The sequence below is a fragment of the Dendrobates tinctorius genome, unplaced genomic scaffold (assembly GCF_039654945.1).
Source record: "Dendrobates tinctorius isolate UK_male_01 unplaced genomic scaffold, ASM3965494v1 ptg000098l, whole genome shotgun sequence".
In the NCBI taxonomy this organism is placed as follows: domain Eukaryota; kingdom Metazoa; phylum Chordata; class Amphibia; order Anura; family Dendrobatidae; genus Dendrobates; species Dendrobates tinctorius.
In genome coordinates this window covers 16,570,047-16,596,940 of record NW_027361766.1, presented here as the reverse complement: position 1 = coordinate 16,596,940, position 26,894 = coordinate 16,570,047, and the positions used below count along the sequence as shown (strand labels likewise).

At 41.9% G+C, this 26,894-nt stretch overlaps 1 protein-coding gene across 1 annotated transcript in view; it reads left to right on the top strand.

Moving 5' to 3' along the window:
* Positions 1-26,664, top strand: part of GUCA1B (guanylate cyclase activator 1B) — a 35,129-nt gene extending 8,465 nt beyond the window's left edge. The window contains exons 2-4 of the mRNA XM_073587127.1: positions 13,817-13,966; positions 15,795-15,909; positions 26,088-26,664. Of these exons, the coding sequence (XP_073443228.1) occupies positions 13,817-13,966; positions 15,795-15,909; positions 26,088-26,215 (393 nt within the window). The 3' untranslated portion in view covers positions 26,216-26,664. The remainder of the gene's footprint in view (positions 1-13,816; positions 13,967-15,794; positions 15,910-26,087) is intronic.
* The last annotated feature ends 230 nt before the right edge of the window (positions 26,665-26,894 follow it).

Sequence of the window (26,894 nt, the reverse complement as noted above, 5' to 3'; positions counted from 1 at the left end):
TCACATGCGACAGAGGACCTTAAAGACATGATAAGTTTGATTACTGGACTGTTGTTACATTTCAATTTCCCCTTTTTCAATTTAACTGTTTTCTCCCTGTGAGGAGTTTCTCTATTATTCCATTTAAATTGTTAGCTTGTTAACCCTTGCTCTGCCTCCCTTGTGTCACTGCATCCCGCAACCTGCTTACACCTGCATAACCTCCCTACAACTCCTGGGCATGCTTCTGATTAGGCAGCAGATATTCTCCTGAGGGATCTCCTCGCACACCTGGATTAAAGCATCAGTCAACTCCTGGACAGTATGTGGTGTAACGTGACGTTGGTGGATGGAACGAGACATGATGTCCCAGATGTGCTTTATTGGATTCAGATGGGGTTGGGGAATGGGCAGAACAGTCCATAGCATGAATGCCTTCATGCTGACACACTTCAGCCACATGAGGCCTAGCATTGTCATGCATCAAAAGGAACCAAGGGCCCATGGCACCTGCATATGGTCTCACAATGGGTCTGAGGATCTCATCCTGGTACCTAATGGCAGTTAGGGTACCTCTGGCTAGCACATGGAGGGCTGTACAACCCTCCAAAGAAATGTCTCCCGAGTCCCCACACCATTACTAACCCAATGCCAAACCGGTCATGCTGGAGGATGTTGCAGGCAGCAGAACATTCTCCAGACTATGTCACGTCTATCACATGTGCTCAGTGTGAACCTGCTCTCATCCGTGAAGAGCACAGGGTGCCAATTTCGAATCTGCCAATCTTGATGTTATCTGGCAAAAGCCAATCACCCTGCACGATGTTGGGCTGTAAGCGCAATGCCCACTTGTGAACGTCAGGCCCTCATACCACTCTTATGGAGTCTGCTTCTGACAGATTGAGCAGACACATGGATATTTGTGGCCCCTGGAAGTCATTTTGCAGGGCTCTGGCACTTCCTCCTTGCACAAAGGAGGAAGTAGTGGTCCTGCTGCTAGATTGTTGCCCTCCTATGGCCCCCTCCGTGTCTCCTGGTGTACTAGCCTGTCTCCTGATATCTGCTCTGCTCCATGCTCTGGACGCTGTGCTGACATACACAGCTACACTTCTTGCCACAGCTCGCACTACCTTAGAAACTTTTGTGGGTTGTAGACATGCTTCATGCTACCCCTGGAGTGAGCGCAATGACAAAATGCAAAAGTGACCAAAACGACAGCCAAGAAGGATGAGAACAGAGAAATATGAAATAGTCAGAGTGAGACAGATATATGAAGCGCCCGGCTGAAAGGTCTCAGGGCGCTGGTAATAGTAATCCGATGCTGCTCCTTTCGGGTGCCTCTAGAGAGGATATAAACATGGGAAGCAGGGTAACCCGATCACAGGGGAGCGCAAAGAAAAGGGAGAAGCTTGAAAGGTTTTCTTCTTTATTAAGTTCCACTACGCGTTTCAACAGCTAACCTCCGTCTTCATCAGGTGGCAAGTACAGGAAGTGGGGGAGAGGGAGCATAAAAAGGGCTGAAAGCCAATCACAATTAAGGTGCAATCATTAGCGACACTTGAGTAGGAGGCATAATTAAAATAAAAGGAGGAAAAGAGCAATTACATGGGCATAATATAAAACACAATTACAGTGGGGCAAAAAAGTATTTAGTCAGTCAGCAATAGTGCAAGTTCCACCACTTAAAAACATGAGAGGCGTCTGTAATTTACATCATAGGTAGACCTCAACTATGGGAGACAAACTGAGAAAAAAAAATCCAGAAAATCACATTGTCTGTTTTTTTTTCATTTTATTTGCATATTATGGTGGAAAATAAGTATTTGGTCAGAAACAAAATTTCATCTCAATACTTTGTGATATATCCTTTGTTGGCAATGACAGAGGTCAAACGTTTTCTGTAAGTCTTCACAAGGTTGCCACACACTGTTGTTGGTATGTTGGCCCATTCCTCCATGCAGATCTCCTCTAGAGCAGTGATGTTTTTGGCTTTTCGCTTGGCAACACGGACTTTCAACTCCCTCCAAAGGTTTTCTATAGGGTTGAGATCTGGAGACTGGCTAGGCCACTCCAGGACCTTGAAATGCTTCTTACGAAGCCACTCCTTCGTTGCCCTGGCGGTGTGCTTTGGATCATTGTCATGTTGAAAGACCCAGCCACGTTTCATCTTCAATGCCCTTGCTGATGGAAGGAGGTTTGCACTCAAAATCTCACGATACATGGCCCCATTCATTCTTTCATGTACCCGGATCAGTCGTCCTGGCCCCTTTGCAGAGAAACAGCGTGGTTCTGGGATTTTTGCTCACCGTTCTTGTGATCATTCTGACCCCACGGGGTGGGATTTTGCGTGGAGCACCAGATCGAGGGAGATTATCAGTGGTCTTGTATGTCTTCCATTTTCTAATTATTGCTCCCACAGTTGATTTCTTCACTCCAAGCTGGTTGGCTATTGCAGATTCAGCCTTCCCAGCCTGGTGCAGGGCTACAATTTTGTTTCTGGTGTCCTTTGACAGCTCTTTGGTCTTCACCATAGTGGAGTTTGGAGTCAGACTGTTTGAGGGTGTGCACAGGTGTCTTTTTATACTGATAACAAGTTTAAACAGGTGCCATTACTACAGGTAATGAGTGGAGGAAAGAGGAGACTCTTAAAGAAGAAGTTACAGGTCTGTGAGAGCCAGAAATCTTGATTGCTTGTTTCTGACCAAATACTTATTTTCCACCATAATATGCAAATAAAATGAAAAAAAAACAGACAATGTGATTTTCTGGATTTTTTTTTCTCAGTTTGTCTCCCTTAGCTGAGGTCTACCTATGATGTAAATTACAGACGCCTCTCATCTTTTTAAGTGGTGGAACTTGCACTATTGCTGACTGACTAAATACTTTTTTGCCCCACTGTATAACAATAAAATGAAGGGAAATATATGACAATATATGAAAATACTGAATAAAATATTTTAAAATATACTAAAAAAGGGGTATAGTTAAATGACTTTTTCAATAATAAGATTTAACCCCTCAGGTGCTAAAGTGCAGAGTTTAAAAATCCAGTAGCTCTCTATTCTTATTAAAGCCGCATAACGGTCCGGGGTCTCTGCTACGGACAGTACTGGAGGATAAGGAAAAACTGCACAAAAGACAGTGATTTTCTTAGAGAAGCTGTTATTTTGAAAAATCGTTTTAAGAACAAAGGGTATCCCAAAGAATTGGTCTCTGATGCATTTACAAAAGCCAGAGCTCTTACACAAAAAGATTGCATTGTGCGTATTAAAAATAGGAAAAGTAGGCTTGATGATTCCCCTGATTTTACTAAATGGAGTTTTATCTCCACTTTTAATCATTTGCATGGGGTGGTACGCAACCTTTTGAAAAAATATTGGATCATTTTAAGAACACATCCAGTTTTATCAATGCACATTCCTGCACAACCAAGAACCATTTTTAGAAAAAATCGTACCCGTTGCAACCTTGTTGTCCCCAGCAACACAACTCGTAGAACCTTAACTTCTTCTCATCCCCGGACACTTCCCAATCCAGGCTGCTTTTCATGTAAAACAGCCAAATGTTTATGCTGTATGTCCATTAATAATGGAACATTAGTTTTTCGGTCACACACCACGGGTTCAAGTTTCACTATCAATTGCCATGTGAGCTGTCAGTCCTGTTATGTTGTATCCCTGATTGAATGCTGCAATATGTTGGGAGAACAATACAGACTATGCATGTGAGGATGAACAAACACCGCCAGAATATCCGTAATGGATATCTAATGCATAGTCTGTCAAAATATTTCCTTGTAACACATAACAAAGACTTAAAGTTCACTCACTATAATTGATCAGATACCAGCAGAGACCCCGGACCGTTATGCGGCTTTAATAAGAAGAGAGAGCTCCTAGATTTTTAAACTCGGCACTTTAGCACCTGAGGGGTTAAATCTTATTATTGAAAAAGTGATTTAACTATGCCCCTTTTTTAGTATATTTTATTATAATATTTTATTCAGCATATTCATATATTGTCTTATTTATTTCCCTTCATTTTATTGTTATAATTGTGTTTTATATTATGCCCATGTAATTGCTCTTTTCCTCCTTTTATTTTAATTATGCCTCCTACTCAATGATTGCACCTTAATTGTGATTGGCTGCCAGCCCTTTTTATGCTTCCTCTCCCCCACTTCCTGTACTTGCCACCTGATGAAGACGGAGGTTATCCGTTGAAACACGTAGTGGAACTTAATAAAGAAGAAAACCTTTCAAGCTTCTCCCTTTCCTTTGCGCTCCCCTGCGATCGGGTTACCCTGCTTCCCAAGAGAACAGAGAAATAGTCTGTGTTCACCCCTTGCAGAACCATTCCTTAATAGGGGTTGTCTTGCTAATTGCCTTTCATTTCTACCTGTTCTCTGTGCCATTTGCACAACAGCAGGAGAAATTGATTCACAAAAATCACAATCAGTGTTGATTCATAACTGGACAGGTTGATTTCACAGATATATATATATATATATATATATATGTATAACAGGATGAGGGGGGTCTCAGTCCAAATCCTGTGCCGTGGCCCATCAGACTCTAGTGTTACGCCACTGGAAGGTGGTATTAAAGAAGGGTTCCTGTGCTGACTTGGCCTAAGATGGTTTCGATTGAAAAAGCTTTTGATTTTAGTAAATGTGACCTCTTAATGCTGCAAATTCAACAGATGACTGGTCAGTTCTTTGCAACCTCCAAAATGTTTGGAAACTCTGGTATGCATAATAATTTGGAACAGTGAATTTTTAGTAACCGGATTTTAAATTCTTTTTTATAAATCAATAGTACACATGAAAATAAGAAATTTTGTAATATATCTTATGAGCGCAATCTGCTTCTTTCTCCTGCTGGATGAATCTTTCATTCTCAAAATCCTCAATTCACAAGTAATATGTCTTCAGCGAATACAGATTATCCCAATACTGAGATAGGAGATAGTAGCGTAGAAAATTGGGGAGCAAATACAAGCACAATAGGGTCTTAACTGGTAAAAATGGTGAGAAACCAATGGTGTGCTAACTCATCTGATGGAGTTGCAAAATAGCAACATGGACAACAACTTAAATCAGCTGCAGACATTTTTTCTGCTTTTTTAATTCTTTGAAATTGTATTTTTATGCATTATTAATAAATATTGAGTTTTTATTATTATTGGATCTTTTCTTTTTCCTCTGACTACTGTCATTGGAATTTTGCTTCTAGTATTATTTAATGTGTAATATTGTTTTAGAAAATACAAATGAATGCAATGATTACTGTTTTTTGGAAATTTATAGCCCATATTAATGGGTCCTGGAAGGTGAGGAAATAAAATTGTCATGGATAGGTGCCATTTCTCTTTAGTTGCGCTAGTCACTGTTTCTTTGAATTTGGCTCAGACAAAGTGTGGCCACTGCAACGGATCAGCTATATGTCCTCAGTGTTCTAGTTACATCACCGCCAGATGTTAAACCCTTAGTGACAGAGATAACTTTGACCTTAATGACCAAGCAGATTTTTCGAATCTGACCAATGCAACCTCATGAGGTAACAACTCTGAAATGCTTCAACATATTCCAGTGGTTCTGAGATTAGTTTTTCATGACATATTGTATTTTATGTTATTGGCAAATTTAGGTTGATATATGTTGCATTTATTTGTGAAAATATCAGGTTTGGCTAAAATTTTTAAAATTTAGCAATTTTCAAATTTTCAATTTTTATATCTCTAAATCAGTAAGTCATGCTGTACAAAATAATAAATAACATTTCCCATATGTCTACTTTACATGTGCATTATTCTTTAACTTAATTTTATTTTGTTAATATGATAGAATGGTTAAAGGTTTCAAGACCTTTGCAAATCCTGTTTCTTCAGAGACCTTTAAGATTTAAATGGACTTAGAGGGGCCTACATATGGAAAACTCTCCAAATGTGATGTCATTTTTGTTATCACAGCTGGTCGGATGAGGATAATCTCCAGGAGTGGACCCTCTGGATCGTGGCACCGAGGGGCCGACCCCTATACAGGGATCGTTAGGAGCAGGCCCAGGGTTTCGGGTACCACGATAGCCAGTACCGAAAGGGGCGGCTCAGAATGGACTGGAGTAGGAGCACGAGACTGTAGGAGATAAGACCAGAGTGGGGTTGTGGGACTGGAGTATAGACAGCAGGACGGAGCAGGATAACTGGAGACAGGACCGGAATAGGACTGCGGGACTGGAGCCTAGACAGCAGGACGGAGCAGGAACACGGGAGGCAGGACCGGAGTAGGACTGCAGGGCTGGAGTTTAGATAGCAGGACGGAGCAGGAACACGGGAGGCAGGACTGGAGTAGGACTGCAGGGCTGGAGCATAGATAGCAGGATTGAGCAGGAACACGAGAGGCAGGACTGGAGTAGGACTGCAGAGCTGGAGAATAGATAGCAGGACGAAGCAGGAACACAGGAGTACAGGACTGTGAGACTGCGGCACAAACCACGGAGTACAGGACTGAGAACCTGCGGCAGGAACACGAGGAAGCAGGACCTAGTGTGTTAGCAAACACAACGATCAGGCACCTCCCTCAAAGGAGGACGGCCTGATATGCCTCTGTCTGAACTGCCATTGGTCTGGTGGTGCTTCTGGGTCAGGGCATTGCCTTACTATAAGTGACAGGAGGGAGGCGGCCTATGGCACATGCGCATTGCATGCAGAGACGCCATCGGCCGCGGACCTGTCAGAAGGGACCGCCGTGGATGTCGGACGGCGGAGAGCTGCGGCGCGGGAGTGGAGGCCGGGTGAGTATACAGTGGCGGCTGTAGGCTGAAGGAAGGCCCGCAAGGTCAGGAGGTGACCGAGGAGTGGCCGCAGGAGGGACTGGAGTCAGGCAGCGAGCTTGGCATGTGTGGCCCCAGCGGAGTACCTCTCCTGAAGACCAGTCTAGGACAGGCTCATGAGTCCTTAACCAAGGGAGGCCGAGTTGAATCACATGGGAGAGCTTGGGCAAAACGTAAAAAGCTATTTTCTCTCGATGTGAGGCTCCAACTTGTAACTCCACTTCCTCAGTGACCAAGGTGACAGTCTCCTGTAGCGGTTTGCCATCCACTGCGGCAATCAGGCGAGGATTACATAGGGTAACCACGGGAATTTGGTCCTCCTTCAAAGGAGGACGGCCTGATATGCCCCTGTCTGAACTGCCATTGGTCCAGTGGTGCTTCCGTGTCAGGGCATTGCTGGAGCATAAGTGACAGGAGGGAGGCGTGGCCGCAGCCTATGGCACATGCATATTGCATGCAGAGACACCGTCAGCCGCGGACCTGTCAGAAGGGACCGCCGTGGATGTCGGACGGCGGAGGGCTGCGGCGCGGGAGCGGAGGCCGGGTGAGTATACAGTGGCGGCGTGACAATTTTAAAAACCACACCCCTCAAATACTTCAAAACTGCTGTCAGGAAATTCTTTAGCCCTTCAGGTGCTACATAGTGTGGTGTAATGACCACTGTGTCCGCTAGGGGGCGCTTTGTGGATGTCCCAAGAGAGAGGATGAGTGGCAGAATATGGAAGGACCGTTATGTATCTCAAGGTGGGTGGCCTTGAGATGGAGACTTATGTATGTGTGTGGATCAGCAATGACATTGCTGAGGTGTTGCTTCAATGTGTCAGGGAGAAGTCTCCAGGTAACTAGAGAGATGGGCGGCCTGGTTACCTACAAACCCACCCAGGGGGTGTATTTAAAGAACACTGTTGAAAAGAGTGTGTAAATGCTTGTAGGACCTGTGATGAGGTCAGAGTCATGTGACCCGGTGGGCGTGGCTATGGACCATATAATGTGGCCAGGGTAGGTCACATGTGGTGAATGCTGGGACCTGGCTGGTCCAGTGTGGAAGGCCCTGTCTGAATGAGATGGGGCTGCCTTCTGACAGCAAGTGAACGCTGTGTGTAATGGCTGCACGCGCCTGGTACTTCCCTGGAGGGAATGGATGTCTGCAGTATGCTAAAGGAACCATGAGTGACCCTGACGTGGGTGAGATAACTGAGGCTAGAAAGCCTGTGTACGTTTAACCTGTGTGACCACAGGGATTACAGAGCTATAATGGACGCTATGCTGTATATGAACTTTGTGTTGCTTCTGTGGGTTTATGCTGCTAAATAAACCGCATGGACTGTTATGAGTTTATGGAAAATCTGTGCCGGATCTGGTTTTGTGGCTGCTGAGCGAGTATCCCCTACTTGAATGACAGCGCTACCTTACAATAGACATTAATGTACTGAGCAATGATAAAAAGAAAAATTGAAATTTCTCCTCTAAAGTGTTGATATAGCGCAAAATATTTTACTATTACAAAAAATAGCATGAGAAAAAGTACCCCAAAATTTGTTACAATAATAATAGCGGGATTATGTATCCAAAATTGTCAGTTGCAATTAGCAATGGATAAAATTTAACTTTTAATAAAATTCTCATTAAAATAATTTGACAAACATCACCCTAGTGAATAAACTCAAAAACAGCAAAACCACAAGACCATGAAAACACAGAACATAAAAATGCTCGCAGATTTTTTCTGCCTTCAATATGAGTATAGGTACTGTCACACTTAGCGATGTACCAGCGATCCCGACCAGCGATATGGTCAGAATCGCTGGTACATTGCTAAGTGGTCGCTAGTGAGCTGCCACACAGGCAGATCTCACCAGCGACATCGCTGGGGTCGGGGGGTCGCTACTTACCTGTCACACTAGGCGATACTGTGTCCTCCCGCCCGGCTCCACGCGTCGCTTGTCGTCACAGCAGGAAGCGCCGCAGGAAGCAGACGACGAGAAACGGTCCAGGACGTTCTCGCACGATCAGCGATAACCAGCGGGGGAGCCAGTCGTAGGTAAGTATCAGACATAGCGATGTCGCTAGCAATATCGCTATAACGTCACAAGTTATAGCGATATTGCTAGCGATATCTCTTAGTGTGACATGCCCTTATGAGGCCTCTTGAAATTAAGGTATCTTTGAACGTTTGGTTAGCTGAAATCACAGGAAAAAATGTATGCTTTAGCTGTGGTTGAACAATACCTTATTTCAGCTACCAACAAACATATATATATTCTTGTTTGAATCAAGAAGTGAATGGACCCTTTCTGACACTTAGGCCGGGGTCACACTAGCGATTAAATCGGACGAATGCAATGCGATAAGAAATCGCATTGCATTCGTCCCAATGTTATTCAATGGGGCAGCTCCCATCATGCGATTTTTGATCGGATCCGATCCTCGGACCGAGACAATCGCAGCATGCTGCGATTGTCACCGATTTTCGGATCGGATTTGACAATGCAAGTCTATGGGGGTGAGAAAAAATGGGACTACAAACGGACCAGATGTGTGACTTGCGATAAAATCGCACCCGGTGTCCTTTAGGAAAAGCCGGCAATTCTTCCAATACAGTAAAATCACACTGACCGGTTAAAGAAAGAAAGAATGATTAGATCTAGACACATATATTTTATACATGTCATAGAGACACATTTATACATATATTTCGAATTCATACAGTTCATCATAGCAGAATAGCCGCAGAAACATTTGCCGGCTTTTGTATAATCATTCTCCTGCCCGACATGAAATAACACATGGTTTACATATAGTTAACCATTTCATTTCATGTTTTTTTTTTTATGTCTATCACTATTAATTAGATGAGGGTTTGTGGTTAAAATTTTGGAGTTGTAGGGGTTAATTTAAGGGGTTAATTCGTTGAATTAAATTACGGGGAATCCCTGAAGCCTCAGTGACGTCAGCAGGAGTCCCTGCAATTTAATACAACGAATTAACCCCTTAAATTAACCCCCACAACTCCAAAATTTTAACCACAAACCCTCATCTAATTAATAGTCATAGACATAAAAAAAATGAAATGAAATGGTTAAAAAATAACTGTTTTCCGCTAAAATACTGATTTAGCAGAAAATTTATAATTTACACAAGACGTGATAGCAGAAAATTAACCCCATAAATTTTTATTCAATTTCTCCTGAACACAGTGTGATCACATATGTGATAAAAAATGAATGCTTGGCCACATGGCAAAACTTAGAAAGCAAAGAGCGCTATTTCATTTTTTGCAAATTTTGACCGGTGCTCCATTTGCAGAGCCCCTGAAGTGCCAAACATGTGACTCCATTGGACAAAATAAACCTCATCATGAATTCACTTTTAAGCCACAAACTACATCACATAATTTTATAAGATTCGTGTGTGAAAACAAAAAACTGAGGGTTTTTAGGTTAAAATTGTGAAGAAAATGGACAGGTCAATTTGTTAGGCAATTTTTGCAGACTGTGGCAGTATGCCATTTGTGGTTGTACACTACTGTTTGCGCACAAGGCAGGGATCATGGGAAGGAGTGCTACTTAGCTATTACAATTCATATTCTACTGGGCTCCAGTAACTGATTACCAGAGGTAGCAGAACAGAAGAAACTCCCACAAGTGACCCCAAATTGGAAACTTCATTTCTTAAGGACTGAAGAATTTTAAACATTGGGACATGGAAATATAACATATTAGTGACAAAAAAGTGTAGTAATTGTTTTTATGAGCTGCAGATGTGTCAGTTACACAATGGTTAAATGGTGAAACTGGACCCCACAATTTATTGCACAATTTCTCCCGAATACGGTGATACCCCTTATGTCATCAGAAACTACTGTTTGGCCACAAGTCGTGGCTGGGAAGGAAAGAAGGAGCTCTATTTGGCTTTTGGAGCACAGATTTTGCCAGAATAGTTTGTGGGCGACATTTGTAGAGGCGCTAATACAAGCAGAAATCTTCTGAAAACAAGTCCAACTGTGTGCTCCTAACTCTGAACTCTCCTTAACATCCAAATAAGAAAGGTGGTTAGCTATCACCAGCAAAGAAAGAAGCAAGGAGTAGGTTTCTTAAAGCTGCAGAGAGATAAGCCCCCGTCACACACAGCGACCGGCCCCCCTGCCGGGTATCGCTGATCGTGCTCGAATGGCCTGGACATTTTTTTGATCGTTGGTCTCCCGCTGGCCAGCACGCATCGCTGCGTGTAGCAGGCAGGAGATCAGCGAGCTGGAGCTGGTAACCAAGGTAAACATAAACATCGGGTTTCTAAGAGCCATGCGGCACTTAGAAACCCGATGTTTACCTTGGTTACCAGCTCCCTGCACCAGCGCGCTGGTATCTAACGTACACTGCGGGTAACTAAGCGACGTGCGGCGCTGTCCTGATCACTGTTGAGATCTGCCTGTTTGGCAGCTCACCAGCGATCATGTATCGACACACCAGCGATCCTGACAAGTTCATATCGTTGTCGGGATTGCTGGTGAGTTGTTATGTGAGACGGGGCCCTTACAAACTCAGAGCAACTGGTACGATAAGATAGCTCCAGGAGTCTCATTAACAGTTTAACCCTTGCAGAAACAGAGCAAAGAAAGCCAGAACTGCTAATAGGACTGTGAAGTGGTTCTAACAACTGCAGGTGTATGTGTCACGAAACACTGCGATCGTCTGACCCCACTTTGTCGCAGAATCTCTGTGACAGAGTGGTTCCATAGGGGGTTTTGTCTGAATCACGTTTTTTTGGGGATCTACATGGAAATCCTGATTGAAGCACTCAGTGGAGAGCACAGAATAAATGTGAACCAAAACTTATTCTGATTTTTGGGAGGCAGAATAAACAAATAGACAACAGTACAAGAATAGTTTTCATTTTTATTTTTGTGCTGCACACCGTATAAGTGATAAGGCAGATTAATTCTTCGGGTCGGTGCGAGTACAGCGATTCCAGATTTATATAGTTTTTTTGCTATTGTCACACAGTAAAAATACTTTTTTTTAAAAAATAAATAATAGCTTTTTCATCACTATATTCTGACTGCTCTATATTATTTTTTGCAAATAGAACTGTGTAAGGGTTTATTTTTTGCGTGATGAGTTGGAGATTTTTTGGTACCATTTTAGAGTATATGACATTTTTGATAGCTTTTTTTTCAGGTTTTTAAGATATAGTAAGAAAAAAAATAGCAATTCTTTATTTTTTTGCACAGTTCACCGTAAAAAAAGACTATTATTTTTGGGGTCAGTATGATTACAGTTATATCAGATTTACGGTATTTTTTATGCTTTGTTACTTTTACAGACTAAAAACATTATTTTACAAAAATTAATATGTTTTTGCACCTTCATATTCTGAGAGCTGTAACTTTTTTATTTTTTTGCTGAATAAGCCATTTTAGGGTTTGTTTTTATCCAACTTTTTTGTGTCAGTTTAACGAAAAAACTATATTTTTGGCTTTTTTTTAATTTTTTTATAGTGTTCACTATACGGAATAAATAACTACCAATTTTAAAGTTTGGGCCTTTCTGGTTGATATCAATTTGTACATTTTTATGTTTAATCTTGTTTTAATCCAAAGGCTGCGTTTTTAGTGTCGAAACGGGTTTTTGTGATTTATGTGTGCTTTTTTGCGTGTTTTTTAACTTTTTTACACATTTTATTTAACTTTTTTCACTTTTTCATTTAGTCCCACTGTGGGACATGATTATTTTTCACGTTGATCTTTGGTCTCTTGTATTGCAGTACTCAGGATGCCATGGCAACTACCAGCTCATGTGATTACAATCTTGTGGGGCGATGGCGTTAAAGGGAGTCTTTTAACCCACTTTTAACCACTTAAATGCCGCTGTCACAATTGACAATGGTATTTAAGGTGATAATCGGCCATGATCGGCTCCAGAACCAGTCAGGACCGATGTCGCAGGGTGCCAGCTTTCAAATATAGCTGTCACCCGTGGGATGCATACTTATTCTTGATCGACGATGACAGAATAAGGCCACTTAACGGCCTAATTGCGCATCCACAGTCGTTAAGAGGTTAAAGCACCATTCCAGTGTTTTTTTTAAATTTTACCACTGGAGTCTTTGTGTCACTAATCTAAGTTGCCTGTACCTAGTAATATACTCACATGCCATTGCTCTGTTCGTTTCCTGCAGATTGTGACCTTCCAGATCACTCCAGCTTTTGCTGGGCATGCCGGAAGTCACAACTCAATCTAAGTCTATGAGAGCCAGAACAAACCTTGTATTGAGAGCTTGTGATTGTTACCTCTGATTTCTGGACAGTCAGAGGTTGTAGTCATATGATGGTGGCACGGGACCAGCTTTTTCCGGTGGCACCGGAAAAAGCTGAAGACCACGGTTGATAAGTATATTACTAAGGTCAGGGAACTAAATAAAAAAAAATGCTGGAGTGGTGCTGTAGTCCAGGCAGACTGGCGCGGGACATAGCACTGAGTGCGAAGGAAATGTGACAGCTCCAGGAGCTCAGTTGTCAACCGTCCAGAAATTCCAGGAGAGTCTATAAAAATTAGGACACTTTTTTGCCCTGTCAGTAAAAAAAAAAAAGAAGACATCCATGATTTTTTGAAGCTGAAGAAACTTATACGGATAATTTTGACTGTAATTATCATTTTTTACAGTTGATAGTGAATACAGCAGAGGTCTTCATATCAGAACTATAGGCTGGAGACATGGATCATTTATAATCAGGATGGTTTTCCAATGTGTCCTTAAAAAAAATGTCTATCCATTATTTTTCAATGAGCTGCCCAGAAAAAATAAAAAAATCAACTTGACAACTGAGTCCACAAGGTGAGTATGAGTTTGGTATTTTTCTCTCCTCTGTGGGCTGATTAATATGAGGTTGTCCAGTAGTGAAAAATCCCATAATTGCCGCTCTACACTGAATTCCACTAGAAATTGCTTTTGTAAGTGGGCATAAATCCCATTGCTACATGTAAATCATCTCATGTTTATGTCCCTTATAGGATAACACCATAGATTTCCTGGAATATGTCGCTGCTCTCAATCTCGTTTTACGGGGAAAACTTGAGCACAAGCTGAAATGGACTTTCAAGGTGTATGACAGAGATGGAAATGGCTGCATTGACAAGCCAGAGCTTTTAGAAATAGTCGAGGTAAAGTATTGTGTGGCTTATAATGTACTTCTGTGACATGCTGTATGTGCAATTTTAAGTGACAGAGTGGAAACTTATTATCTCATGACATATTCAATTTTTGTTTCGATTTTTATTTTCTAAGCCAACTTAGTAAGTGAAAAATGTATCCAGAATTTTAGAATTATTGGCCTATCCTTATTGTGACAGCATAGGGGCCTCGTCATCGGTACAGCGCTGCACTATAAAGCATAGTCTCTCTCAAAAGTCTGGTGTGTGACGGTACATCCAGCCTGCAATCCGTCACAACAATGAAGTCTGCGGCGCTTTCCCAAGTGTCATGCCCCTTTTTACTAGTTCAAGACCAGGCACGTTTTTGTGGGGGGTTTTTTGTACATGCAGTCGAAAGGAGTAAAAAAAAATTCTAGTTCAGATATTTAAACAATTTTTGCATCTCTTTATCGTGACTTGTGGGCCCTAATTTTTACTTTATTTTCATACTCTCTGTTCTAGTTTTTTGACAATAAAGGGTGAAATCGGTGGGAAAATAAAAGAAAGTCCTTTTTCTAAATTTGTTGCCCTTTAAATAACATAAATATTTTTATATCAAACCAATTTTTTAACGTTGTTAGGGCCGGTGGTTAAAACTTTGTATTGACCTTGACTTTTTTCAATTTATTCTTTTCCTGCATTTTATTTATCTTTCTATGCATTTGTTTATTTTTCGTTTATTTGATATATTGTGTCCCTTTTATGGTCATAAAAGACCTTAGGGGTGCATTTCAAATTTTTAAAAACTTTTTAAAAAATCTAGTTTTTCTTGTAACTGGGGCTGTTCTTGCCAGGTAACCTGACAGTTGTCCTAGCCATCCTAAACAGCCACCAGCTATGTATATAGCAACCTTTACCTGCATTCTCACAGGCCCATATATGTGGCATAGCAATTGCTGAATTAATATATAATTTACTTTATAGATGCCACAGTGGCAACCCATTTGACTATGTATCCTTCCTGCTTCTCTGCGACTGATCTGCTCTCTGCCACGCAGTCAGATGACCTGAAAATGTCACATGACGTAAAGGATTTTGTGGGTTATTCAGTCTCTACCCAGACAGAATGGTGGAATAGGGATCTGTTGTTTTTTTTACTCCAGCCTTATGGCCAACTGCATCTGTGTCCTATGGACACAGATACAGTTGACGTCCGAACATATCTTTGACCTTCTGAGATAGCGGGATAGCTCCCCAACATCAGGACTATCCAGTCTGGATCTCGGATAGTTGGGAGATATACAGCAGGAATATTGCTGAGTATTACTAAGGCAGTATCAGAAAATCACAATAATACAAAAATGATAAATAAATAGCAAATATAATAAAGCTAAAATGTTCTATAAACCATATAGTCAATAGCATTAGAAAAAAATCCCTCCGAACAATTACTATTAGTAATTGCCATTAGCACGACTTACAAAATAAAAGCTAATGAATTAGATATGATGGTACATAATAAATAAATTAAGAAAAAGAAAAGCCTCTTTACCATGAAGCCCAAAACAGGATACATCTTTATCACCATATGAATGTATCATCTTTGTTTTATATTTCAGTTCTTCACCACTGATATAATGTGCATAAGAATGTTGTCTTTCACTTACATGAAACAAATATCTTGAGAATGAAGAGAAGAATAAACATAAAGTATATTAGAAAGTTGTACATTTGCATAGTAAATAAGCTTTATTTACATAAAACCAGATAACACCTATAGCCAGATACTGTATATACTTATGTACCACAGGGATTTTTCCTCCTTTTTTGCTAATAATCATGTCAATTTTTATTGCAGTCCATATACAACTTGAAGAAAGTTTGCCGCCAAGGTCTTGAAGATCGGTCTCCGTTGTTGTCACCAGAAGAAGTAGTGGATAGGATATTCCTGCTGGTGGATGAGAATGGAGATGGTATGATGCTCACTGAACCTAGGCATACAATGCCTTGGAAAAGTATTCCTACCCTGTGAACTTTTTCACTTTACATCCACTAGCTTAAATGTTTTAATTTGGATTTCATGTCATATAGCAAAACAAAGGAGCAAGTATTTGTGAACTGTAAAATCCTTAGTATCAAGTCTTTTGCAGGTTCTCACAGGTTTTCCTCCGGGATCACCATGTATTTAGCACTATCTACCTTCCTATCAACTCTGACCAGCTTATCTGTCTCTGCTGAAGAAAAGCATCCCCACAGCATCATGCTGCCACCACCATGTTTGATGGTGGTGATGGTGTTTTCAGGGAGATGTGCAGGCTTAGTTTTCCTCCACACATAACGTTTTGCATTTAGCCCAAAAAGTACTACTTTGTTTTCATCTGACCAGAGCACACTCTTCCACATGCTAGCTGTGTCCACTACATAGCTTTTTGCAAATTGCAAACAGAACTTCTTGCTTTCAAAAATGACTTTCTTCCATGAAAGCCAGATTTGTGGAGTACAGTATATGACTAATAGTTGTCTTGTGGACAGATTCTCTCACCTGAACAGTGGATCTCTGCAGCTGCTCCAAAGTGACCATAGATCTCTTGGCTGTTTCTCTAATTAGTACTCTCCTTGTTTGGTATGTCATTTTACATGGATGGCCATGTCTTGGTAGGTTTGCAGTTGTGCCATACGTCTTTTATTTTTGGATGATGGATTTAACAGTGCTCAGTGAAGTTTTTAGAGTTTGAGCTATTTTTGTAGTAATCTAACTGTACTTTACTCTTCCACACAACTTTTTTCCCGACCTGTCTGGTGTATTCCATGGTTTTCATGATGCTGTTTGATCTCTAATGTTCTCAAACAAACCTCTGAGACCTTCACAGAAAAGCTGTGGTTATACTGAGAATAAATTACACACAGGTGAACTCAATTTACTAATTTAGTTTATTTAGGGCTATCAGACTACAGGAGGCTGAATGCAAAAGTATGTCACAGTTTTCAGATTTATAGTTTTAAAATAATTAGAAAATCATGTATAATTTCCTTTACACTTCACAAATATCACATACAATCCCAATAAAATACATAGAAGTCTGTGGGTTAAACCTGAAAAAAATGTGGAAAAGTTCACGAGGTACAGTATGAATACTTTTTCAAGGCACTGTATACAATACAGGTCAAAAGTTTAGACACATCTGTTTATTCAATGATTTTCCTTGTTTTTAATTGAAATAAATTTTGACTAAAGGCAGCAAGCCACAAAGGGACACATATGGAAGCAAGGAGTAAAGAAATAAATGTAAAACAAACCAGAATATGTATAAAATGGAACTTGTCAGTAGATTCAAGAAGCATTCCCATGAATATTTTTTTTAAGTAAATATGCTTATATGTAAATAGTGTGAGTTCATTACTATTGTTATCTACTGACATTTTCTCTGGGAATCTCACCATTCTGCTCTCATTCTCAGTGACATCACCTCATTGCAGACTGCAAGGGTCACACTGCGCTCTGCGTGACCCGGAAGTGGCTTTTACAATGTAAATCTAAAGAGCGTCAGAACAAGCCTACCTAGGCTTTCATTTTAAAAGAAACTTCTGGCTCACACATAGGGTATAGAGTAAAGCATTTAGTCTGAATTGTGGTGACCTTATTGAGAAGCGAAGTGGAACAGCGCTGGATCCTGGAGAATATGGCAGTAGGTGAGTTTATTAACATATACTCACTATACATATACAAATATTCAGTGAAAAATAATATCAACTGGAGTGGTTCTTTAACCCCTTAAAAACAGCCGATACACCTTTTAATGGCGGCAATTAAGGGTACTTAAACCACAGCGCTGAGTATTAAAGGTATAGTGCCCCCCAGAGTCAGAAATTCTCCGGAGTTTCCACTACTGAGGGTATCTGAGACCCGAGAGAACATGATTTGGGTCAGTTTTTACCGACCCCAGTGTTGCGATCACCGCTATTAACGGTATAACGGCGACTGAAAAAAAAGGTCAGATTTTTCATTTAATTTCTCTCTCCTCTGATGTGAAATAGGGTGGCCCAATCTTCCCTGGTACCTCTGTTTTCCATGCAACCCCCCTTGAAGTTCCCCGAGCCGCCTGCGTCTTCTTCCGGGAGAAAATGGTGGGCGCATGCGTAGTGCACCTGCCGAGATCTCCCGGCCGGAACCCAGCAACAGTAGGAAATTTTCCCTATTGGTTCATTTTGATCACTGTGATAGACCCTATCACAGTGATAAAAATAAAAAAAATAGTAAATCAAACCCCCTTTTATCACCACCTTAGTTAGCTACAAATAATACAATTAAAAAAATGTATTTATTTCCATATTTCCATTAGTGTTATAGTTGGGATAAAGTGACTTGGGCTAAAATGAGTTGTGCAAAAGTTAGGGTTAGGGTTGGGCTAAAGTTAGGGTTAGGGTTGGGCTAAAGTTAGGGTTGGGCTAAAGTTAGGGTTGGGGCTAAAGTTACGGATGGACTAGGGTTAGGGTTGTGACTATGGTTGGGATTGTGGTTAGGGTTAGGATTAGGGTTAGGGGTGTATTAGGGTTAGGGTTGTGGTTAGGGTTGGGATTAGGGTTAGGGGTGTGTTGAGGTTAGGGATGGAGTTAAAATTGTGGGGTTTCTACTGTTTAGGTACATCAGAGGGTCTCCAAACATGACATGGCGCCACCATTGATTCCTGCCAATTTTGCATTCAAAAAGTCACCCAAACGGTGTTTTTTCCTCACATATGTGGTATCGGCTTACTCAGGAGAAATTGCACAACAAATTTTATGGTCCATTTTCTCCTGATACCCTTGTGAAAATGAAAATAATGGTTCCAAAGTAAGATTTTAGGAAAAAACTAAAATGTTCATTTTTTCCTTCCACATTGCTTTAGTTCTCGTGAAGCACCTGAAGGGTCAATAAACTTCTTGAATGTGATTTTGAGCACCTTGAGGGTTCCGTTTTTAGAATGGTGTCACTTTTGGGTATTGTTTGTTATATTGACCCCCCAAACTCACTTTAAATGTGAGGTGGTCCCTAAAAAATGGTTTTGTAAATTTTGTTGGAAAAATGAGTTTCCAAAATTGTGCTGATGTAAAGTACACATATGGGAAATGTTATTTATTAACTATTTTGGGTGACACCACTCTCTGATTTAAGTGTACAAAAATTGAAAATTGCTAAATTTTCATAGCTTTGCCAAATTTCCATTTTTTTAAGAAAGAAACGCAAGTTATATCGAACAATTTTTACCACTATCATGAAGTGCAATATGCCTTGAAAAAGCAGTCTCAGAATCAGTGGGATACATTGAATCGTTCCAGAACTATAACCTCATAAACTAACCGTGGTCAGAATTGTAAAAATTGACTTGGTCATTAAGTACCAAATTGGCTCTGTCACTAAGGGGTTAATGCTGCCTGAACCATGGACAGCATGAACCGGTGAAATGGGCTTCATGGTGGCTCAGTGGATAGCATAACATTGACAAGGAGTTTATATGATCTTATCGTGTTTGCATAGGTTGCATAGGTTTCCTCTGGGTACATCAGTTTTCTCCCACACTACAAAAACATACTGATAGGAAATTTATCTTGTGATTCGCAACTGGAACAGTAATGATAATGTTTGTAAAGTGCTGTGGAATTAATGGCACTGTCTAAGAGAGTAAAATAAATAAAAGGCTATGTGACTGTAACCAGGTATATATGTAGTTTAAAAAGCTGTCTAGGGACTAAAGGGAGAGACCCGACTAAGGGTACCGTTACACTTAGCGATGCACCAGCGATCCCGACCACGATATGACCCGGTCAGGATCTCTGGTGCATCGCTAAGCGGTCGCTAGTGAGCTGCCAAAGAGGCAGATCCCACCAGTGACATAGCAGCGGTTGGGGGCCGCTACTTACCTGTCAGACAAGGCGATCCTGACGTCCTCCCGCCCGCGTCCACACGTCGCTCGTCGCCACAGCAGGAAGCCCAGCAGGAAGCACCCGACGAGAAATGGTCCAGGACGTTCTCGCTTGATCAGCGATAATCAGCGGGGGAGCCGGTCGGAGGTAAGTATCACATGTAGCGATATCGCTAGTAATATCGCTGCTGCGTCACAAAACCAGTGACGTTACAGCGATATTGCTAGCGATATCGCTATATGTAACGGGCCCTTAATCCATCATGGCCCCTGGTCGGCATCTCCATACCCCGCCACAGTTAATTGACAGATCTCATCTATGTGTGTACATAAGGAGACAACTGTCTATCAACTGAAGTGGGGCAGGACTCTTCAAACTATGTTTTTTCTGAAATGCCATGGAGTATCAGAGAAAGACATACTTAGCATCAAACATGCAGCCAGGATCTGATTCATACTGCCCACAGTGACAGGTACCTTTTATTCATTAGATCCCTCAAAGTACGTCCCTTTTATTCTGATGACAGCTTTACATACCCTTGGCATTCTGTCTAGTATGTTCATCAAGAGTTCAAATGTGGAATCACCGTCCATCAGAAAGTGTTTGCCAGTGTTGGTACGAGGGGCGCCTGAAAACTTCGAGGCCCACCCATGAAATCTTTTTTGCATGGTTTTGTTTTGCAAAGCAATATGTTATTCAGTTAGTTGAATGGTCTCATGAGCAATCTGGCAATCTGGATTTATTTTGATTTTTTTTCTTTCCGTTACAGCATTTTAAAGTTGGGTCGCAAGGCTGAAATATGGAAATGGAGAAGTTGGCAAAGTTCACACATCGGCTGTTGCCATGGCTGCAATTCCACCTTCCACCAAGGTGCTTTTTCATCTGTGGGAATAGGTGATAGTCCGAGGGAGCCAAATCAGGGGAATAGGGTGGGTGCTGAAACAGTTGGAAACCACAGGAGTGAATTGCAGCAGCCGATGTGTGAACTTTGCCAACTTCTCCATTTCCATATTTCAGCCTTGCGACCCAACTTTAAAATGCTGTAACGGAAGCAAAAAAATCAAAATCAATCCAGATTGCTCATTAGACCATTCAACTAACTAAATAACATATTGCATTGCAAGACAAGACCATGCAAAAAAGATTTCATGGGTGGGCCTCGAAGGTTTCAGGCCCCCCTCGTGCACAATTCCATACACTAGTGTTCTAAGCTAGAATATGCCAAGAACCATTCAGCTATGTTGAGAAACGACAGTTCATCATTTCATTATGGTCTGCCAATCCTTTAGCCAATCCTGAAAAAATTGCTAAAATCTTGAAACCTTGAAGATATTCTCAAGAGCAGTCATGAAAACACTTAATTGATATGTTGAAACTGTCTCTCATGAATACAGTCCCTGGAAAAGAAAATGAAAACTAATAATTATCCCTGGTGCAGAGAATAAGCTTTTCTGAGTTACCAGTCTCAAAATCAACAAATTGACAGCATGTCAGGTAGCAGCCCTCATAAATGAAGCACAGACAACAGGGAGTAGACACATCTCTACATCAATTGTCCAGAGAAGAATGCGAGGAGCAAACCCTTAGGCTGTGTGCACATGCTATGGATTCTCCCGCGGATTTTTCCGCACAAAAACCGCAGCACTTGGCAGAAAACGCATGTGTGTTTTTGCCGCGGATTTGATGCGTTTTCTAGTGTGGTTTTGCCGCGGATTTGTATGCGTTTTTGTAAGCTAAATAAAGATACAGTATGTTATTTAACAAAAATAAACATTTGTGATGTCAATTCTGTCCAACCTCCTCATTTACATTTGTCCAACCCACACTCCATTACACAGATAGATAGATAGATAGATACATAGATGGATAGATAGATGGATAGATAGAAGGATAGATGGAAGGATAGATAGATAGATGGATAGATAGATGGATAGATAGATCTAAGAAGGATATGGGACGCCCTCACACCCAGGGCTGTGGGGTACTCGGTACCGGGCCCGGTGGCTCTCAATGGTAGTTGTCACGGTAGCTGTGACCCGGCCCGTGGCCCTGGGCGCCCATTGTAAATGTTCAGTGTGAATGAATAAGTCGTGACGCCATCCGTGGTGTTCGGCAATGTAGATGTTAGGCCGACGCTGCAGACAGATCCTCTGGGGCAGATGGTGTGGTGCAGCAGTGATGGTATAGCCCTCCACAGGCAGGGCTGTAGTCCCAGGGCAGAGTAGATATGGTGACACTTAGATGGAGTAGTGTCAGGCGCAGGGGAGGTAGCAGTGCCGGCCAGGTTGACGCAGGAATAAGTGGAGGACACCAGGGCATGTAGTTCCAAAGCTTTACTCACAGTCTGTCATACCAACAGGTGCCTGCTTCTGTGCCATGTCCTCCGGGTCTGGGACTCAGTCAACCCCCAGGCCAGATGGAATACTCCTTTCCAACACTCCGCCAACTTGTGCCTTTCTGAACGTCTCCTCTTATAGTGCCTTTAGATGAAGTACTCCTAGTACTGAGTTACACTGGAGTTCCTCCTGTCTGATGTTCCTATGAACTCTACTTGTACGGCAGACAGCTGTAGCCTGCTTCGGGGACTCCTTGCTACTAAGTCCCGGCTCACTATCCAGTTGCTGTTGTGCCCCCAAATCTTGTTTGGGAATAAAGTGGTCACTACTTCTATTCCTCCAGTGTCTGCTGCAGGACCATTAGTATCCGTACAACCTCGGGGACCGGGCCCTGGCCTTGCGCTTAGAACTTCTAGGAAGGGTTCTCTTCTCACCCACGTCCTCTGTTCTCTTTTACTCCTCACGTTCCGTACTAATCCTTTCTTTCTATGGAGAGTCAAGCTTTCAGTCTATGTTGCTCTCTCTTTCTCTCTTTCCTGTGCCAGCAGACCCAGATCACTGGGATCTGCTGCAGCACTTCCATCCATCTATCCCTCTCTCAAGGGATCTTCTTCTCTCTCCAACCAACTACTGACTAACTAACTCAAACTCTTCCCGCTCCTTGAAATGTAATCTAAGTCCACCCACCTCCCAGCACGTTTTGTGTTCCAAGCAGGGAGCCACCAATGGGTGCTTTGCTATACTCCAAGCAGGGAGCCGCCGAAGGTGCTTTGCTACACTACTTTGTGGTGTGGGGTGCAGGTGTTGGAGAGTGGACAGGAGTCTCCACTTTACCTGGATGGTGGGGCACCACACCTCAGGAGGAGGTGCAGTACCTCTGTGGCGACTGAGCCTCAGGGGCGCCACAGATAGATGGATGGATGGATGGGTAGATGGAAAGATGGATGGATAGAAGGATAGATAGATGATAGATAGATGATAGATAGATATATGGATAGATCTATCTATCCTTCTATCTATAGATATATCCATAGATAAATCTATAGATTTAGCCATAGATATATCTATAGATATATAGCCATATGAATTAAAAAAAATGACATGGGCTCCCGCGCAATTTTCTGCACCATAGGGGGAAAGCTGAAGACCGAGGGCCAATATTTGTAGCCTGGGAAGGAGGTAATACCAATGGATCTTCCCAGGCTATGAATATCAGCCCTCAGCTGTCTGCGTAGCATTTACTGGCTATTAAAATAGGGGGACCCCCCAAAAAAATCATGTGGGGTCCCCTTATATTTTATAGCCAGAAAGGCTAAGCAGACAGCTGCGGGCTGATATTCATAGCCTAGGAAGGGGCCATGGATATTGCCCACCCTGGCTACAAATACCAGCCTGCAGCCGCCCCAGAAATGGCGCATCTATATGATGCGCCAGTTCTGGCACTTAGCCCCTCTCTTCCCACTCCCGTGTAGTGGTGGGATATGGGGTAATATAAGGGGTTAATGTCATCTTGCTATTTTAAGTTGACATCAAGCCCAGTTAATAATGGAGAGGCATCAATAAGACACCTATCCATTATTAATCTTTTGAAAGGTATGAAAAAAGCACACACACATAAGAATAAAATCTTTTAATTAAATAAAACACCACATGGTTTTCATATTTTTGTTGCACGCTCAAATCCAAGCGATGCCCTCATCTCCTAGAAAAAAACGAAAAATAATAAACCAACCATATACTCCCTGTCTAACGCAGTCCAATTATTAACGAGGGTCCCACGACGATCTCCCCTACAGAGCAGTGACATCAGGTGATGTGACCGCTCTATAGGTCCTCCCAGTGATGAACTGACAGGAGACAATGCCTCCTGCAGTCTATCACTGAGGCTACCTGAGTTCAAGGTCTCACTTTATAGCAATGCTGCGTGAGAATTAGGGTTAGGGCTAGCGTTAGGGCTAGGGTTAGGGTTAGGGCTAGTGTTAGGGCTAGGGTTAGGGTTACGGGACCTCTTTCCCATTGGAGGGATACCTCTGCCTGTCATTTCAGTGCTGGAGCCCCTGTAGAGCGGTCGCATCAGCTGATGTAGCTTCTCTCCACAGGAGATCGTCGTGGGAACCTCGTTATTATCTGGACTACGGCGGAGAGGTAAGTATAGGTTGGTTTATTATTTTATGTTTATTACAGGAGATCGATGGCTTCGGGGAATTAGGTGTATATGGTGAGTATGTACTCTATGTTATGTGTTGTATGCTATATGTGCGTTCTGTATGTTGTATGTTCTGTATGTAATGTATGTATTTTTTTTTACATGCAACACATTAGCCGGATGATGGGACTACTACTGTCCCATCATTGGCTAATGTGTCACTCACTGACAGTGTAGCAGGCATCGCCCGATGGGAGTTGTAGTACACACATGCACACACACACACACACATACACACACACACATACATACACACACACATACACCACCGCAGAGCCCCTTGCAGAAGCCCGATCACCCCCACACAGACCCCCGACAGCCCAATGGGCCCCGCACAGCCCCGGTAACCTCCCACTCAGACCCTGCAAGACCCCCGACAGCACGATGAGCCCTGGAAACCCCCTGCACAGACCCCCGACAGCCCACAGCCCCCCGCACACACATACACGCCTAGTCACCGCCAACACAGCATCCACGCACACATCACCGCCCACACTCTTCCCTCCTCCCGATCTGCAGCGTTTCATCCGCAGCAAAGCCGCAGATCTTTTTGAGACCTGCGGTTTTGTTGCGGATCAATGCAAGTCAATGGGTGCAGAAACGCTGCAGATCTGCTCAAAGAATTGACATGATGCGGAAATAAACCCGCAGCGGTTCCGAGCGGATTTTTCCGCAGCATGTGCACAGTATTTTTCAAATTCCATTGATTTTGTTGGTACTGTACAATGCAGCAGAATCTGCTGCAGACCTGCAGGGCCAAATCCGCTGCGGATCCGTGGTAGAATCTGCAATGTGTGCACATACCTTTATGGTCTAACTGCTGCAAGGAAGCTACTACCGAGAAATGCAAACAAGAAAAAGAGACTTATTTGTGCCAAGTGACAAAAACATTGGACATTGGGTAATGGAAATCTGTACTATGGCCTGATGAGTTAAAATGTTAGATTTATGCTACTAACCACCATGTCTTTGAGAGATGCAGAAAATGTAAGCAGATTGTTTCTACATGTTTCATGCCAATGAAGAAGCATTGAGGAGGTGTGATTGTGTGGGGTGTTTTGCTGGTGACGTGGCCCCCACTATCACCTTACTTCAATCCAATTGATGTGGTTTGTGATGAACTGAATCGCAGAGTGATGGAGAAGTGTCCAACAAATGCTCTGCACTTCTGGAAATTTCTTCAAGACTGTTGGAAAGCCATGACACGTGACTTACCTGATGAAGCAGCTTGAGAGAATGCCGAGGAGGTGTGAAGTGATCATCATAGCATCATAACACCTAAGGTTTAACACATATTCTGGTTTCTTTCACGCTTCTTTACTACTTGTTTCCATATGTGTTCCATCATGGTTTTGACGCCTTCAGTCTGAATCTTTAATGACCACATTCCAATAAGAACAAGCAATACCAACAGGTGTGCCCAAACTTTTGACTGATACTATATGTCTGGATACTTTTTCTTGTATACTTCATTGGGCAAATATATGATTCTTATTAGGCTATATATTTTTGTTTTTCAGCTACCCTTTTTCCGTTCTTGTTTTTTTTTTTTTTGCATAATCAGCAATTTTTATAATGTCTATATGTTAGAAATCAGCAATATTTTAACCAAGCAGTTTTTGAGACATTCTTCATAGTTGTTTAATATTATGACTACATCTTTTTGGTGTGTGTATATAGACTCTATTTTTTGTTAATTTCTTTACAGGTCAACTGTCTCTAGATGAATTTATAGATGGGGCTCGCAAAGACAAATGGGTGATGAAGATGCTTCAGATGGATGTGAGTCCTGGCAGTTGGATTACTGAGCAGAGGAGAAAGAGTGCTCTGTTTTAATGTTGACTACATTATTATTGCTTTTTACATAAACCTAAAGAGCTCCACGGAGTTTAAGACTTCTCAAAAAGATTTGAGCCATCTGGTTTTGAAGGCCTACAGATATATGGATCATACACTGGATGTCAAGTGTTGCAAGCAGTATTAATGAGAGATTAGTATCAATTTGGATGTGTTTTCTGATTTAGAATTTCTACTATCTTGCTTCTGAGACCCATGGGTTCTATGAATTATTTTGCAATGTGACCAGGCATCTTCTGAATCTTAATCTCTCTGTACAGAATAAATGTTGTGGTGGCCATCGTGTTGGTAGGTTGCTCAAATGCTATTATTCTGCAATCTCAAATGATACTTACGAATTTTTGCAATGAAGATTTAACTCGGAAGTGAATTTTATTTATGTCTTTAATTATTTGCTTCTTAATACTCAGTAAAAATGATTATCGAAATCTGTGTAACAACCTAAGCCTCTTATGCGACAAACTATGCAGCTTTTAACTGGCCAAGAAAATGATCCCTGTTGCTCCTTAACAGCAAAGAATGCCACCTTAGCTAATTTCTACTGTAAGGTCTCTTTTATAAGGCAATACCACATACGGGGCGAACAGAACATTCTGCAAGAACTCGATGTGTTATTACATGGTGTTCTGGAGATTATATGGTGTATGATGCTGGAGAT